The sequence below is a fragment of the Corythoichthys intestinalis genome, chromosome 20 (genome assembly GCF_030265065.1).
Source record: "Corythoichthys intestinalis isolate RoL2023-P3 chromosome 20, ASM3026506v1, whole genome shotgun sequence".
Classification (NCBI taxonomy): Eukaryota; Metazoa; Chordata; class Actinopteri; order Syngnathiformes; family Syngnathidae; genus Corythoichthys; species Corythoichthys intestinalis.
The window spans coordinates 16,275,107-16,292,745 of record NC_080414.1 but is presented as its reverse complement, the minus strand read 5'-3'; the positions used below and the strand labels follow the sequence as shown (position 1 = coordinate 16,292,745).

Here is a 17,639-nt window from a genome sequence, read left to right as displayed (position 1 = left end):
AATTTCTGACCAAATCACATAAATTTACACATATTTACACATCAATAATTCCAGGACGGTAGGGGGCATAAAAGTTGTGTTCAGAATTTGCCAAAAACAGTTCCCCCAAAATTCGCCTAAAACTTTCCCATTCATTTCTAACAGGATGCTTTTGACAGCCATGTACGTCCAAATTTCCCATTCATTTTCAATGGCAGGAAAACATAAGTTCTTGTGATTTTTGACCGTTTACCATGACAGCCCATTGACCTTCAACTGATGCCCAAGTAATTTGATGCCATTGACAGCCATGCACCTTCATGCCATTGACTGCCATGTACGTCCAATTTTCCATTCATTTTTAAAGGCAGGAAAACCTGTGTGGTTGTGATTTTCGACAAAAAACGAATAATTACAGCCAATTGATATTTGATTGCCGCCCAATTAAGTCGATCCCATTAACAACCATGGATCAGGTCGTGTCCCAATAAATGTCCCCAAATCAACAAGAAGCGACCTGATACCAACAGGATGTATCCCCGAAATGTCCCCAAATCAACAGGAAGTGACCTGATAGATCTGTATCTACCACAGCAAAGCCCCATTGTAATTTCTTCAGAAATTGCATTTGTAGTTAAATAGTGTAAGAAGGAAACGGTGGGTCAGGCTTACCCATGCTTTTGTAGATAGTCACGCAGTTTTCGTCATTGTTGGCGAAGTTGGGCTCGTTTTGTTCCCATGCAGTGTACGTTACCGGGGTGTCGTCCAACCAACTGAAAGTAGAAAGAGAACAATGTCTACATTAATTTTTTTTAATGATATACCATCATTTAATAGTAATTATCAGCCATTTTTAAAGAATTTGCTCATTTTGCCTACTAAAATTAAGAATGTTGGATTTTTGTAGTTCAGTGATCCCTCGCTACTTTGCGCTTCCAACTTCGTGCCCTCAGTCCAATTTGGATTTTTTTTCAATAAATAAATAAATAAATACAGATGAGCTGTCCCGATTAGATCATGTAGTCTCCTTCTCCCTCCTGCTGCTTTTCTTGGTCTGGCAGTGCACTGGAGTTGCTTATTAAAGTTAACGACGATTAACAGACGTTAAGGTCTGATCTTTCCAGAGAAGCTTAGAAGCTGCAACTTCAAAGCGCCGCATGCGTCAATCATCGTTTAGCTTGTTAAATAGTTACTGTGGCAACTCATTGTGTGTCAGTGTGCAGCTTGAGCAGATTTGACTGGACTCACTCAGTGAAGCATTTAATAAAGACAAGCATTTTTCTACTTTATTCTTGTTTAAAAATATTTTGGTGGGACAGTAATATGTTTAAAACCTCTCATGAGTTCATTTGAAGTGCTTGAAAACCATTTATTACAATATATATACATAAAAACAATAAATAATTGTACTTTGGGAAAAAAAGTGAAAAAACATGTTTTATATGTATGTTTTTTCAATGCTTTATCTGAATAAATGCCATATTGGCACGAACATAAGACGGTGTTTTTTGCATTGAAATAAGACTGAAAAAGTGGGGGTCGTCTTATATTCGCGGTCTAGACATTATACCCATTCACGACGCTAGATGGTGCCAGATATCATTGAAGTGATGTTCTGTCATGATAGATCTCAGATACTCTCAAGTTTAACCAGTTTGCAAAATTTTATTGCAATGTTTTTCCTTATACAGATTTGTTTCAAGACTACAGTTACAGTTAGACTTCACTTTGATGGTTAATGCAGTTATTGCAATTTTGTTGTTTTATCACAATAGATTGGTTTATTTACATTTCAAAAACCAGAAGCCATTCATTTACGAATGTGATTGCTCTTTAGACTACATATTTAAATGTTCAGATATTAAGATTTGAATGAGGCAAAATAACATGCTTTTTCTCTCAAATATATTGTTATAATCATTTGTTTCAGATGTACTGTAATTATTTTCTGTATGAAAATTAATTTGGTGTTCAAAAAGTCTTTTTTCAAACTTGAGTCTTGAAAAAGAGGGGGTCGTCTTATAATCAGGGCAGTCTTATATTCAGGCCAATACAGTATATTGAACAGAAAAAATTTAAACAAACAAACAAAAAAAAATATATATATAAAATTCTTTTTTTGGAGGGGGCTATGTCACGGTTTTTCACTTATCGCAGCGGGTTATGGTCCCCATTAACCGGGAAAAACAAGGAATCATTGTACTCGTTTTTGTGAAAAGAATACATTTTTGATATTTCTTTTTCCTAGTAAGATTATGGCTTCAATTTTGAGAAAATATGCAACTTTGTTGTAGTAAAATAGACGTTATTTTTACCTTACTTTACCTTGAGGCCATGTCTACACCTAGCAGGGTTTATTAAAACCGAGGATCATAGCCTAATATGTCGGGAAAAAAATAATTACATCCAAACCTGCACGTTTAAGGGAAAAAAAAAAAAAAAAACTTTCACAGCCAACCGCATTCATTTTTAAGTACATTATAAACAATGCACGAAAAATAATTGTCCATAATACCCATTCTTCGCATGGATTCTTCAATATGAAAAAGCAAGAGTAAAAAAAACAGAAGCAAAAAAGCACCTGTCTAATTTACTCCAAATGTAAACATTGGTCTCATGTGTGACGTAGGGACAAAGTTTGTCGCAGCCAGTAACGTTTCCACAGTTAAATTTTCGGTTATCAGTGTCCACATGATGGCGGCACAAACGCAGAGTTCGCACTTCTTCACTTTGCGCGGCGTTTTTAAGAACCCTCATTTAAATGTGCATGTGGATGATGGGCTAAACCGTAAAAAAGGTTCTTCTTTTTGCCAAATAACCTGCTACGTGTATACATGGCCTGAGATCAAAAGACAATATTAATTAAAAATTGAATTAGCATTACACATTTTTTAGGACTTAACATTTACACTTTCACTCCTGAAACGTCTGACTTAATTCTCCTGAAAATGTACAACTTTTTCTGAAATATACGCTTTTGTTTTGCTAATAGTGCATGGTTCCCCCCAGTGCTTTATAAACCTGGCGGGCCACAATGCTCCTCTTGCCTTATCCTCTCGACTTACCTAAAAGAGTGGTCTAGATTGACCGTGAGACCGATGTAGAACTGATCCTCGGATCCCCTGGCGATCTGCCTCCACAGGAACTTCCTCTCGCTCTCGGCCGTGATGATGGCGAGCTCGGCAAAGTTCTTTTTGCAGAATGCCCGCGCCGCCTCCATAGGCTGCTGATCCATGTTGATGAAGTATTGCGAATCGTTGTAGAGAAGCCAACCGTCCTCGGTGGTGTTGGCCGCTGGCAAAAATAGTTGAATTAGATTTCAACGTTTTAATCCGGTAGTTACAATTGATGACGATGGACGTCAATGGTAAGGATTGAGTGAACGACTTACTTGGCATGACGAAAACTGGTTCGGGTTTTGGAGTAGCTCCTGCAAGTATCATGAGATATCAAAATATTCATGTTTTAACAATTGTTTTTATTACTTTTTAATACGTGTTACCTTTCTGTATCTGGCAGATCCAGTCATTGTAGCTCTCGCAGTGTCGATCGTTCCAGTGTCGTCCGTAGTAGGTATGAACTTCGGTGCAGTGTTCGACGTCGTTGTAGTTGTTGGGCTCGCCGTAGCCCCAGTTCTCATAGCCGTACTGTCACAGTTATTACAAATTAGGGGCGTGACGATATATTGAAAAGGTGATATATCGCGATACCAGTGTTTTCAGATTCTGATTACTTTCTTAATAATATATGTAGAATGAAGACCAATGAAGTCATGTACGGAGAGCATTTTGAATAGAAAATGTGAGAAAGGTTCCCATTTCTCACTACAGGTTCATTTCCATGGTAACCGCTCACCGTTACTTCCTGTTTTGATCTCGAGCCACACACGCTGTTTTGGGACTGAGAAAGCCATAACGAACGCGGGGTGCACATTAGAGCCGAGTGCACCCACCTGTTAAGATGTGGGATGGAATGTTGATCTGTGTGCGGTTAGGCTTAGGGTTTGAACGTAGGAATGAACGTGAGTATTTTTCTTTCGTTCTGGAGGGTTCCAGCGATAGGTTGAAGCTGCCACATGCGCGGTCGTTTGCGATGATCATTTTAAAAAGGTGTCACTCTTTAAAAATTAAGGAACAAAAACATTGCTACCAAAATCCTCCATTAGAAAAGTGTCTAAATTAGCGCACTGGCTGCCATTGACAGTGCTAGACATCCAATTCATTTTGACTGGACTGGACGTCCGCTGCCATCAATGGCACTGAAACCAGAGCAGTGTCTTTTGTGGGTATTCACAGGTCACTTTCTTTACAGTTGATTTTGAATCACTTCCTATTCATTTGGGGACATTCTCGAGTCACTTCCTTTTCAGTAACCCAAAATCAACAGGAAGTTACTTGTAAATACCCCCAAATTTTTCAAATTATTATAAAATTATTTTATATAGTACTACACTATAATATTAATGCTAGGTGTTTTTTCAAGAATTGTTTTGAATCATGTTGGAAAGGCGAAGTCAGTGTTCTGAATCGGTTTACATTCCATTCTTTTGCACTAGTTAATTCTATCAGCATTTGAACTCAATTGTTTATTTGTGATTTATTATTATTATTTACGTGTTTATTTGTACTTTAATAAATAATTTTAGGGTTACAAAATGGTTTTGTGAATTGATAAGCGTCAACAAAAATGTCATCGCTAAATTAGTAAAAAAAAAAAAAAATTAAATTTTTTTTCAAATTATTAGATTAGTCGACTAATCGTAAAAATAGTCGGCTGACTAATCGGGAGAAAATTAGTCCTTTGGGACAGCCCTAGTGACATCATCGTTATCGTGAGCTTTGTTTCTCAAATCATATCGTATCGTGAACTACCTGAGGATCCCAACCCGACACTGTCATAAAATAAATAAAACAGCTTCTCTATCAACAGGCTTTACACGTTGTCTGGGGAAACTGATCAGCGTTAAAAACAAAAGGGATACTCACAGGCGATCCATCCGTCCAGACGAAACCCTCATTGGTGCCAAGCAAGCTGAGTCCGATCCATGCGGCGTCTGATGAATGAAACCTTAAGAGCAGCACAACTCCTTACGATAACTTAATTTAGCCAGCGTTTTAGTATGTGCGTACATTAACGTACTGCGCATTTCTGAGGTCCTGAGCGTCATGGACGCTCATCAGGTCTCCGCCAATGGCCCGGCAGAAATCCCGCGCTTCAGGCCAAGTTTTCTTCAGATCCTTGCTTTTCGTGTACACCTAAAAACATCAATGAAGTTGAAAAATTCATCAATTATTTACCTTGACATTTCGTACCTTGAAGCAGACATTCCTGCTAGCCACTGGTGTCCAACCGGGGTCGCAGTTGAGAGCAGGAGTAGTGGGCGGTGCGACGGTCATGTGGACGCCCTCGGCGACTTTTTTGCAGATGTATTTTTCCTTGCTGCCGCAGTTCACAACATCCCACAGTCCGGCTGACACCCCTGTCGCCAAGGCGACGCAGCCCGTTTGGCGGTCTGCGGTTCAGAACCATAAACTGATCAATAACTAACCTATAACAGGAGGTCCCCGGGTTACGAACGTGTTCCGTTCCTACGCTGGCAACGTAACCTGAATTTTGGTCGGAATTATCCCTTGAAAAAAACAACTATCCAAAAAGTATTCTATTTTGTTTAATGATGGAGGATACATTGCCCTCTGGTGGACTCCCGCATTGGCTTTTAATACCGAGTAGGAGACTCGTCTGACATGGATATAGGATAGCTGCCCTGTCGTTTGGCCCACATAAGACTGTAAGTTATTTCAGCTAATATTTGTGTGTGCATGCATTTGTAATTAAGTTTAGTGCTACAGTTTGTGGAGTTTAGTGTGAGCGATTTGCTATGAAAACTGTAAATACTTGCCTGGTACACCAGACTCACCGCTGTTCCAGCTATTGAGTCTGGCCACCGTTCAGCGGATACAATTTCCAGGGCGGAGCAAGCCACAGCAAACAGACAGCGGAGTGGACCAATCAGCGACGGGCAGACGTGACGTTAGTAAAACGACGAGGGCAGGACGAAGGACTTGCGCGCGAAAGGAAACATACGAGGAGAGCGGAGTTTATTCAACATGGCTAGCGCGAGATAGACTGTTGTCAATGACTCGTGTCGATGTGTTTTTGGTAATTTAAAACTGATTTTACCGTGGATTGGAACATATTCTTGGCTCCCCTGTTCACCATCTGTGTTGTTGTGGAGACGACTTCCGACGCGCAAGAGTGACGTTGCTCGTTAAGAACACGTCACACGCAAATAAACGAATCTGATTTGTCGATTGATTTTGTACCTGCTCGAGAGGCCGTTAATGGGCTGGGTCCCAGACTTTTCTCTCAGTGTTTAAAAAATACAGGGAGAACAGTATGGCCGTGCCAGGCAAGTAAATACGTTAGGGTGACCATGTTTTAATTTCCAAAAAAGAGGACACTCAGCCCGGCCTCAAGATACTTGAATTTTACTCGATGTTCACTCAAAGATGCCTATATCATTTTAATATTATTTAAAGTGTGCCCCCTCACTCTGGATGGAAAAATGCAGTTTGAAAATAAATAAATAAATAATGTATATAGAATGCAGACCCATGGAAATGTAGTCCAGTCAATACACATACACGCAGTAGGCTATGTGCCAACTAAACATTTTTATAAATTACTATCACGACAATTGTCCTTGACGAATTGTTATTCCCATTCAATTGATATTCTCATTCAATGTTCTAGATTGCACACAAACAATAACCGAAATAAACTGACAAACTATTCAACCAGCATGTTTCCAAACGTAGCAGTTCAAAACTACATTTCCCATAATGCCTAGCGTGGTTTAGCTTACTCATAGCTAGCTAAGGCAAAAATCAAACTTAGCTATAAAAGTTTACAATCGTCGGCAGCGCAACGATGCGACATCAAACGGAATTTTACAGTCAAAGTTCCGACAGAAGTCAACAGTTGCCATTATATACGTATTTATCGTAAAAAACTTCAGCCGTTGTGGCCAAATCGTCAACCCAGTAGATGGCGGTAATGCCTCATGATAGGGGTAAACTGCTAACAAAAACAAGAAGAACTACTCCTTCCCTCCCTACTACTAGGAGCCATGTCATCGCAGGCAGGCGCTGCCACCCAGCGGCCGGAGGGATTCTGTTCAAATTGGTCCCGTGAAAAATCATAAAAACCGGACATTTTTATGAATTTATAAAACCCGCCCAGACGACGAGGATACTACATGAAAGTAGGACTTGTCCGGGCAAAAGAGGACGTTTGGTCACCCTAAAATACGTTAGCATTTGTAGCATTTAAGCTAACAGACTTTTGCTAGGCAAATTAGGCTAATATAATCCACTAAATTTACATTTTGATCAGACAAGATGCATGTTTGAACACCTATTGTTTTGTATCAGGTGTTTTATTGTTAAAATGTGTGTCGTTTTGAATATAGGCATACATATATGTGTTACAGCTTTACAAATTGTCAAAAGTGAAGGAAGGAAAAAGATTCAAAAACCCAAGATTGCCTTGTTTGCTGTCCGTCAAGCTGACCAACTTCACTTTTTGTGAGGGCAGAACACATCAAGTTAATAAGGTTAAAAATAAGATACTGTGTGGTACAATAAGGCACTGTTTACGCAGCTTAAAAAAAAAAAAAAATGAGTGGAGACAATGGCAGACGAGACTCCAGAGTTGTAAAGTCGAAATCGCGTAAGTCGAGCCCGTCGTAACACGGGGACTACCTGTATTATAATGTATTTTTTGTTGTTGTTTGTTCTACTCCTCTCCTGTCTGCCTTCTTCCTTTCTGTCCCCCCATATCCCCTTCCTGTTCACTACTCTCTCCTAATAAATAAAACATAATAAACAACTACAATGGGAATAGATCAAACTTCCATGTGATATATTAAAACACTCAAATTCCTATTCTCCATGTGAAAGCAGCTGAACAGGACAGGTAAAAAAAAAATCATGATAATAAATAAAAATAACCCATTGCTAAATTACCGTATTGGCCCGAATATAGGACGGTCCTGATTATAAGACCGCCTCTTTTTCAAGACTCAAGTTTGAAAAAAAAAAAAAAAAAGACTTTTTGAACTCCAAATTAATTTTTATACAGAAAATATTTACAGTACATCTGAAACAAATGATTATAACAATATATTTGAGAGAGAAAGCATGTTATTTTGCCTCATTCAAATCTTAATATCTGAACATTTAAATATGTAAACTAAAGTGCAATTACATTCGTAAATGAATGGCTTCTGGTTTTTGAAGTGTAAATAAACCAATCTATTGTGATAAAACAACAAAATTGCAATAACTGCATTAACCATCAAAGTGAGGTCTAACTGTAACTGCAGTCTTGAAACAAATCTGAATAAGGAAAAACATTGCAATAAAATAATACAAACTGGTTAAACTTGAGAGTAGCTGAGCTCAATCATGACAGAACATTACTCCTCAGCTTCAGGATTCGCTTCAATGATATCTGGCGCCATCTAGCCTCGTGAATGTGTATATTGTCTAGACCCCGAATATAAGACGACTCCCACTTTTTCAGTCTTATTTCATTGCAAAAAACACTGTCTTATATTCGGGCCAATACGGTAATTGACAATTTTTTTCATAGTTGATTAATTGTTTGGAGAAATTTTTGTCCTAAAAAACTGTCCAAATCCTCTTTTTGGAGCCACTTAAAGCGACACTTGGTATCTTTTTAGTTTTGGTCAATTTTAGCGATGCCGGTGGACAAACGCGGTAGTGTTTTGCCTTAAGGAAGACTGCGTTTCCCGTGAGTACCAGCACAGTGTCGTAAAATCATCAATCAATCCAAAATCAATCTCGCGGTCACCTGCAGAGGGATTAAACAACATTTTTGTTTCCAGCGGCTATGTGAAGGACGAATAGTAATAAGGTAATGAATCCAGTCGTGGCAAAACAAAAGTATATGACGGTTAGCAACCGTGTGGCTTAGTGTGGCTAAACCCTGCTGTCTAAACTTTAATTCTACGGTGTGTTGATGACCAATAAACATCTGTGAAAGGAACTGGAGTCTCATATACCATCAACAGGCACGTGTACACGCACAAATGTATGCACACTCCTACGCATGCGACAATAAAACACAGCCGTGAAAATTACCGCCCTCATTTTTATTTACCGTACTATAAATGGACTCATTGCATATCGTGATAGGCTTAGCAACTTCAATAAAACACGTCTTTAGTTAGTTAGATGGACTTACGATCTGCCAGCTTGTTGTCTCCTGCAGTCTTCCAAAATTACAACTGGGTGACGGCGCTTTAGGTGTTCATTCACAGCCCAGGTGCAGCCTGGTATGCAAGCTTGGCATTGAAGAGACAGGACACAATGGTGTACCCTCCTTTGTTTTGTTGAAATAAGTCAATGTTTTGGCCACTCTGGTGCGCTTTATTCGCTTTGTGCCGCTTTCACCGCTTGCTTACCGAGCGTCCGACATTCTCAACTTTCCACGCATATATTTTTTTAACCCTTCATTCAGTGTCGACGGGATGTTGTGCTCGTCGAGATGACGTCAACGCATTTACGTCATCGATGACATCGACTACCTCAACTAGTCAGGACAGCTCTAAAGGTGTCATTCAGCTAGTTGTCAGTCGACATATTATCACAAACTTTATGAAAATATTTTATAAAGGTTGAAAAGTTACCTAGTGTTGCTTCAATAATGAATATTCACTTATGCATTTATTTTATTAAAATACTGATTTTATGCATTTTTTAAAATTAAATTACAAAAGCAATGATGGAAAAAAAAGATTAAACATTCTTATTTCTATTTAACACTTTAAAAAATCAGTAAACATCAGGGAAAAAAATACTAGGGCTGTCAAAATTATCGCGTTAACGGGCGGTAATTAATTTTTTTCATTAATCACGTTAAAATATTTGACGCAATTAACACACATGCCCCGCTCAGATTAAAATGACAGCAGTGTAATGTCCGCTTGTTACTTCTTTTTTGTTGTTTGGCGCCCTCTGCTGGCGCTTGGGTCCAAATGATTTTATGGGTTTGAGGAGTGAGCATGGGGAAATGACATCAACAATGGCGAGCTACTAGTTTATTTTTTGATTGAAAATTTTACAAATTTTAATAAAACGAAAACATTAAGAGGGGTTTTAATATAAAATTTCTATAACTTGTACTAGAGCAGGGCGGTAAACCGAAAATTTACCGTTACCGAAATTCTTCACGATGACCGACGTAATTTTGACCATGTCGGTAAATTCGGTAATTTAATAAAAGAATAAAATATAGTCTTTTCATCCCGCTTTGACTCTGTTGTTCGGCTATGTTCATTCCCCTTTAAGAAAGCAGAAAGTGTGCTTACGTTTGGAGTCACATGGTTTTCAGGAAGCCAATCAAACAGAATCCCGGTAGGCTAACGCTAGCTGCTAACGCTAGCGGCTAACGCTACAAGTAAACGGGATGAAGTCGGGCTTAAGTTATCTTCGCCAAACTTTCACCCGACATTAACTCTTGACAGTTTCCAGATAGGGATGGAAAAACCGAGGCTTTCTGAAACAATGAACCACTTTTTAAAAAATTGCCCTAAATTGAATCACTGTTTGACACACTGCAAGAGCCCCATCTACTGGATAAACAGTGCACGTTTCTTTTTAAAAGTAAAGTTGACAAATTGCCTCAGCATTACATACAGTATCTTCAATAGAATTAAGTGGATGTCGTCTATTTCAACCAGGAGATCGTGTCGTCATTAAGTGTGATTTACACAATCAAAGTTGACCTCTTTAAGCCTGTGTCATTGCTTTTGTCTGTGAAGATGTGTTCAAAGCAGTATTTGTAATACACGACAGTGCTAGTCTTGTAAGTGGCTCGTCCTAGATGACGGGGAGTAACTATGTATTGTTTATTTTTTGTAAAAATTACAGTACAGTAAGCACAGTGCTTGGGAACAGGAATATTATTTATTGAATAATGTAAGGATTTCCAAAATCATAAGATGTAAATAATTGAGCCGAATAAAAGAAAGGAAAGGTTTGTGAAACATTTTATTTTTTGATTAAGTATAATTTCTGGGGGGCGGGTGGATGTGTCGTATTTGTATCTATTCTAAATATCTAAACGTATGCCACTATCTAGTGTATAACAATGCGGAATGAATTTAATGAAATTCAAGTGATGATATTTTTCAAGTCATACAAGCTGTTATAAATGTTCACACAAGAATTCTTACCGTTTTCCAAGATTTTTTTTTAATACTTAATGTTTAGACTGCATGTGCAATTGTTAAATTGAAAGCTGGTAAATAAATTTAACGAGAAACTGTTAATTTGTATTCCATGCATTGATTCAAATTTTCAAATTATATAACAGTTTGCTTGGGCGAATTTATCGTCATTTATCGTTATCGAGATAAATCTGCTCAATTTATCGTGATACGTACTTAAGGCCATATCGCCCAGCCCTAACTTGTACTAACATTTATATTTTAAGAACTACATGTTTTTCTATCCATGGATCGCTTTAAGAGAATGTTAATAATGTTAATGCCATCTTGTTGATTTATTGTTAAAATAAACAAATACAGTACTTATGTACCGTATGTTGAATGTGTATATCCGTCTTGTGTCTTATCTTTTCATTCCAACAATAATTTACAGAAAAATATGGGATATTTTATAGATGGTTTGAATTGCGATTAATTAATTTTTAAGCTGTATTACTCGATTGAAAATTTTAATCGTTTGACAGCCCTAAAAAATACATTCACTTTTTAAATAAAAACAGTAAATAATTCAATGAGGTACCTGGCATGCCTATGTTGAAATGAGTGAAGGACACCTTCCTGCCGCTGGTCCAAGTGAATGAGTGCGTGTCTTCTTTTTTAAAGAATCCCATCCAGAAGTACTTTTCAGGCCTGAGGCCCACTAAACTGGTCAGAAAGGCGTTTTCGTACCTAGATAAAGAAGTAAAATCAGTAAACTGCCAAACGCAAGAAACCGCTAGCAAGTAATACCTGTCGGCTATGTCTATGAGATTTCCTCCATCTTGTGAGCACGCCTGCTTCGCTTCATCAAATGTTTTCTTCTCAGCTCCGATGGTGTAACAATACGAGCTGTACCTGAAGGAACCCTGATAAACAACAGTGTGATGATGATTTATTTTTGACGAGAGATTCACGTTTTCGTTAGGTAGCTTACACGCTTGCATCCCTCGTTGCTTTCTTGGTGACTTCCTTCTGCCGCTTTTGAAGAGGCTTTCTTCTTACAAATATAGCCGTACTCCTTCTCGCACATGTTGTCAGCCCACCTACCGTCCTGAAAAGATTTCAATTTCAGTTCCAAACTAGGCTTCTTCCCTAGTTTTGTTTACCTACCTTTCCTCTGATGAGTACGCAGTCCTCCTGAAGGTTGGTGGCGTGGGTGGGCTCGTCCGTCATCCACTGGGTGAAGGTGACCTGAGAGCGGTCGGACCACTCAAACAACATTTGGTTCCTCTGGTCGTTAAAGCCGATCCACAAGGCATCGGTCGACTCTGAAAAGCAACGTTTCTCCATTTTGGAAGAGTTTTAAACACCTCTGAATCGATGAGTTTCTTACGATATCCGGATTGAGCGATGATGAAGCTCTGCTCCTCGATGTTGTGAATGCTGACCAGGTCGGCTTCGTCTCTGCGGCAGGAAGTTAAAGCGTCCTTCCACATTTTTTTGCTCCTCTCAAGGAAGTAACAGTTGCCGCCGTAAGGGACCCAATTGTTGGGGCAGAAACTTGGCTGGTTAACTGCAACCAATGGATTACACTAATACAGTGGTTGTTTGACAAAACCTGAAGTATCCCAAAAACATGGAAACCCAAGGATTTGGTAGTCTAAAATGGTGGCTTAAACCACAATGGAAGACTTTCTGTGTCTTTTCTAACATGAGTTCTAGAGACTTTTTTGTGTGTCTATCCATTATAGAGATGCCTACCAAATTTCCTACTGCTCAGTAAAATTGGCTTTGGGGGCTGATCTTTTTTTTTAAAAAAAAGGCTAGTTCTACTAAGACTTCCGAAAGTCCAAAACAGCCTCTTTGAACGCAAAATATATCTTTCTATTTCATTTTCGATATGGGTTCTTGAGACTTTTTTGCGTAGCTACTGATGATCGACAAGTCTACCAAATTTCATGTTGCTCAGTAAAACTGGCTTTGGGGGCTGTATTTTCCAAAAAGAGTGGCAATACCAATACATGGTAACCAGGGGTGAAAGTGGCTAGAATTTCTTGCCGGAACTCCCCGACGTGGAGGTCGCCACGGAGCCAGAATTTTTAAATTTATTGATTTATTCTTTTTTTTTTTTTGGGGGGGGGGGGGGGGGGGGGGTCAAACCTCTTAATCTACTGAAATGCAAAGAAAACCTTTTTAGGACAGTTATTTTTATAACACATACAAAAACTGATTTTTGTTCAAAATTTTATTTTTTCAATGATTTGCAAAATAAAAGTTAACAAAAACAGCAATAACCCCAACCTCCATTCCCTAATTTTTATTTTTCCTCATTTCCTCACATACTATATGCCAAATCTCAATTTTAACTACTTAAGAACATAGGATATATATTAAAATTGAAGTTAATGTAAACATTTCCTTTTTTATAATAAAGATATAAGTAACATACATTCAGAAAAATAAGTACAAATGACTTCTATTATGCAGAGTGAAATGGAATATATTTTGAAGATCGCGCAAACATTGACTTTTTTTTAAATCATAAGGAAATGAATAAGAAGCCTGACATAAATGAACAAATATAAGTCCAAAGTTCACATTAACAGCTAAGATGTTCTGAACCTCCCCATCAGAGTGAATAAAACTAAATATGATAAATAAGCCTCCTCAACTCTTTTGTTGCTCTTAAAGATTTGATCCATTTTATGTTGCATTGCCCTTTTTTTGTCGCATCAATTCAACAAGCTTATTTTTAAAAAAATTTTTTTTTTTTGCTGTTTCAGAAAACATGCACATTTGAACCAATCAGAGCTAACCATTTATGCTGATCACATGTCAGTATGTCAGCCAATTGAACGGATAAATGAGTCCAGGTGTTTTGCTTTGCTGCATGCATTCGCACATTGACGTGACTTATCATCGTCAGACTCGGATAACTGTAGAAAACTGGCTTTGGGGCTGAATTTTTAAAAAAATAAAAAGTTGGCTCTACTATGACTGGCGAAACCCCAAAATGGCCTCCATTAACCCAAAATGACAGACTTCCTATGTCTTTTTCAGCATGGGTTCTTGATACGTACTTTTCGTGCTGTTACTGATGATAGACATGCTTACCAAATTTCATATTGTTCAGTAAAACTGGCTTCTGGGGCTGAACTGGTTAAAAAGGCTAGCTCTACTATGACTGGTGAAACTCCAAAGTGGCCTCTTTGAACCCAAAATGATAGATTTCCAATGTCTTTTTCGGCATGGGTGCTTGAGACTTTTTTGTGTGGTTAATGATGATAGACAAGTCTATCAAATTTCATGTTGCTCAGTAAAACTAGCTTCAGGGGCTAAATTTTCCAAAAGTGGCAATACCAATACTTGGTAACTCAGAAATGGCTGCTTCAAACCAAAATGACAGCCTGCCCTTGTTTTTTTTTTTTTTTTTTTAGCATGGGTTTTTAAATACTTTTTTGTGTGTCTACTCATGATAGACAAATCTGCCAGATTTTATGTTTATCTGTGAAATTGGCTTTGAGAGCTGATTTTTTTTTGGGTGGGGGAAGAACACCAAAATCATCCTACTGCAGACTTCCCATGTGTTTTCGGGACTCTTACTAGGCAGCATAGGTAGACTGGTGGAGTTCCCTTTGCGACAAATGTATCCAAGCTTCTTGTTGCAGTTGCTGGTCTCCCATTTAGCAGCCTTGCCCGCATTCAAGGTGGCGCAGTTCATTCCAGGATCTGATGAAGGATGACCTGTTAAGAAGAAGAAGACTTCTGACAAATCTGCTTACAAATATAGAATGACTCACCTCGACTGACCTGGCGCCCAGTTTAAATATCTGAAAGGGTTTCCATTGCTCCACTGCCATCCTGCATCATAGTCCAAACTATTGAGTCCAATCCACAGGGCGCTTCCCAACTCGCTGGTCAGTCCTGCATAGGGTCAACTAATCTGTTAACGTATGGTCAATAGCAGAGTTTATTGTCTGTTTGCGAATTACCCGAAATGTAGGACTGCTCGTGGAGCTCCACGATGCTGAGGAGATCCGCGCCCTGCTGTCTGCAGCTCTTCAGGGCTTGGTGCCAGGACAGCACAGACTGGACGTTGCGTTGGTACTGAACCTCCGTTACCGGATCCGTGTCCCAGCCCGACGTCACTGCCAATGAATGGAGAATGTTCGTATATGAAGGAACAGTCTTTTTGTGCAAACTAAGATGTGGTCAAGGCTTAGAGATGCTTAATCTCTGCTTTTTGAAGATTTTTTTGGGTTTAAAAAAACTTTTATACCCCAACAAATTAAGTACAGTGGGACAAATAAGTATTTAGTCAACCACCAATTGTGCAAGTTCTCCTACTTGAAAAGATTAGTGAGGCCTGTAAGTGTCAACATGGGTAAACCTCAACCATGAGAGACAGAATGTGGAAAAAAACCAGAAAATCACATTGTTTGATTTTTAAAGAATTTATTTCCAAATTAGAGTGGAAAATAAGTAATAGGTCACCTACAAATAAGCAAGATTTCTGGCTTCTTCTAACGAGGTCTAACGAGGCTCCACTCGTTTCCTGTATTAATGGCACCTGTTTTAACTCATTATCGGTATAAAAGACACCTGTCCACAATCTCAGTCAGTCACACGCCAAGCTCCAGTATGGCCAAGACCAAAGAGCTGTCGAAGGACACCAGAGAAAAAATGTTAGACCTGCACCAGGCTGGGAAGACTGAATCTGCAATAGGCAAAACGCTTGGTGTGAAGAAATCAACTGTGGGAGCAATTATTAAAAAATGGAAGACATACAAGACCACTGATAATCTCCCCCGATCTGGGGCTCCATGCAATATATCACCCTGTGGCGTCAAAATGATAACAAGAACGGTGAGCAAAAATCCCAGAACCACACGGGTGGACCTAGTGAATGACCTACAGAGAGCTGGGACCACAGTAACAAAGGCTACTGTCAGTAACACAATGCGCCGCCAGGGACTCAAATCCTGCACTGCCAGACATGTCCCCCTGCTGAAGAAAGTACACGTCCAGGCCCATCTGCGGTTCACTAGAGAGCATTTGGATGATCCAAAAGAGGACTGGGAGAATGTGTTATGGTCAGATGAAACCAAAATAGAACTTTTTGGTAGAAACACAGGTTCTCATGTTTGGAGGAGAAAGAATACTGAATTGCATCCGAAGAACACCATACCCACTGTGAAGCATGGGGGTGGAAACATCATGCTTTGGGGCTGTTTTTCTGCAAAGGGACCAGGATGACTGATCTGTGTAATGGAAAGAATGAATGGGGGCATGTATCGAGAGATTTTGAGCGAAAATCTCCTTCCATCAGCAAGGGCATTGAAGATGAGACGTGGTTGGGTCTTTCAGCATGACAATGATCCCAAACACACAGCCAGAGCAACAAAGGAGTGGCTTCGTAAGAAGCATTTCAAGGTCCTGGAGTGGCCTAGCCGGTCTCCAGATCTCAACCCTATAGAAAATCTGTGGAGGGAGTTGAAAGTCCGTGTTGCCCAACGACAGCCCCAAAACATCACTGCTCTAGAGGAGATCTGCTTGGAGGAATGGGCCAAAATATCAGCAACAGTGTGTGAAAAGCTTGTGAAGAGTGACAGAAAACGTTTGGCCTACATTATTGACAACAAAGGGCACATAACAAAGTATTGACATTAACTTTTGGTATTGACCAAATACTAATTTTCCACCATGAGTTGCAAATAAATTCTTTAAAAATCAAACAACATTTCCACATTCTGTCTCTCGTGGTTGAGGTTTACCCATGTTGACAATTACAGGCCTCTCTAGTATTTTCAAGTGGGAGAACTTGCACAATTAGTGGTTGACTAAATACTTATTTGCCCCACTGTATAACAAGCGATTCAAGATCAGTTCTTTTCCTGTGTTCCCTCTCTTAACATTTTTTTTTTACTGTACAATAGGTCATCTTGACCCGCAACATAACAAGAGGCATAAATGCACACGTGTTGATTTGCAGTCATTTTGCAGACGTTGCGGAGGGGATGAGAGGTCTGTGGGAAGAGGAAAACAAAGACTGCTGACAAGTCAGGACGCGGGTGAATGTTGTCCTATCACGGGGTCATAAACCCTAATTGTTAGCACTGACCTCTTTCAAGAAACCACTTAAAAACCATTGTATTCAGGGGTTTTGACACTGTATCATCCAAGTTTTGCTCCTACCTTTGGTTGGACAGAAGCCCCATTTCTTCTCGGTGTTGTAATTGGCCACGGTGGCGCACCACATTTGCTTGTCGGAGCGACCATCCTTGGTGCACTCCGAATACCACTGCTCACCAAATTTGAACGGGAACATACACGGGGTGCCGAAGGAATTACCCCCGATGGTGAAAATCTCTGCAGAGACACATCAACCCATGCCTTGAGATTCGACTCTATCAAAAGCATTTTG

The 17,639-nt window shown here is 39.3% G+C and overlaps 1 protein-coding gene across 1 annotated transcript in view; it reads right to left on the bottom strand.

Annotated features, from left to right (window-relative positions):
* The window catches only part of mrc1a (mannose receptor, C type 1a), a 29,656-nt gene that overhangs the window by 8,512 nt on the left and 3,505 nt on the right, over positions 1–17,639 (bottom strand). Inside the window, exons 3-18 of the mRNA XM_057824509.1 lie at positions 17,411–17,584; positions 15,208–15,363; positions 15,026–15,139; positions 14,819–14,959; positions 12,609–12,788; positions 12,386–12,543; positions 12,210–12,326; positions 12,026–12,141; positions 11,817–11,965; positions 5,292–5,491; positions 5,119–5,234; positions 4,965–5,046; positions 3,482–3,626; positions 3,371–3,409; positions 3,045–3,273; positions 652–752 (exon numbers count right to left, since the gene is read on the bottom strand). Of these exons, the coding sequence (XP_057680492.1) occupies positions 652–752; positions 3,045–3,273; positions 3,371–3,409; positions 3,482–3,626; positions 4,965–5,046; positions 5,119–5,234; positions 5,292–5,491; positions 11,817–11,965; positions 12,026–12,141; positions 12,210–12,326; positions 12,386–12,543; positions 12,609–12,788; positions 14,819–14,959; positions 15,026–15,139; positions 15,208–15,363; positions 17,411–17,584 (2,217 nt within the window). The remainder of the gene's footprint in view (positions 1–651; positions 753–3,044; positions 3,274–3,370; positions 3,410–3,481; positions 3,627–4,964; positions 5,047–5,118; positions 5,235–5,291; positions 5,492–11,816; positions 11,966–12,025; positions 12,142–12,209; positions 12,327–12,385; positions 12,544–12,608; positions 12,789–14,818; positions 14,960–15,025; positions 15,140–15,207; positions 15,364–17,410; positions 17,585–17,639) is intronic.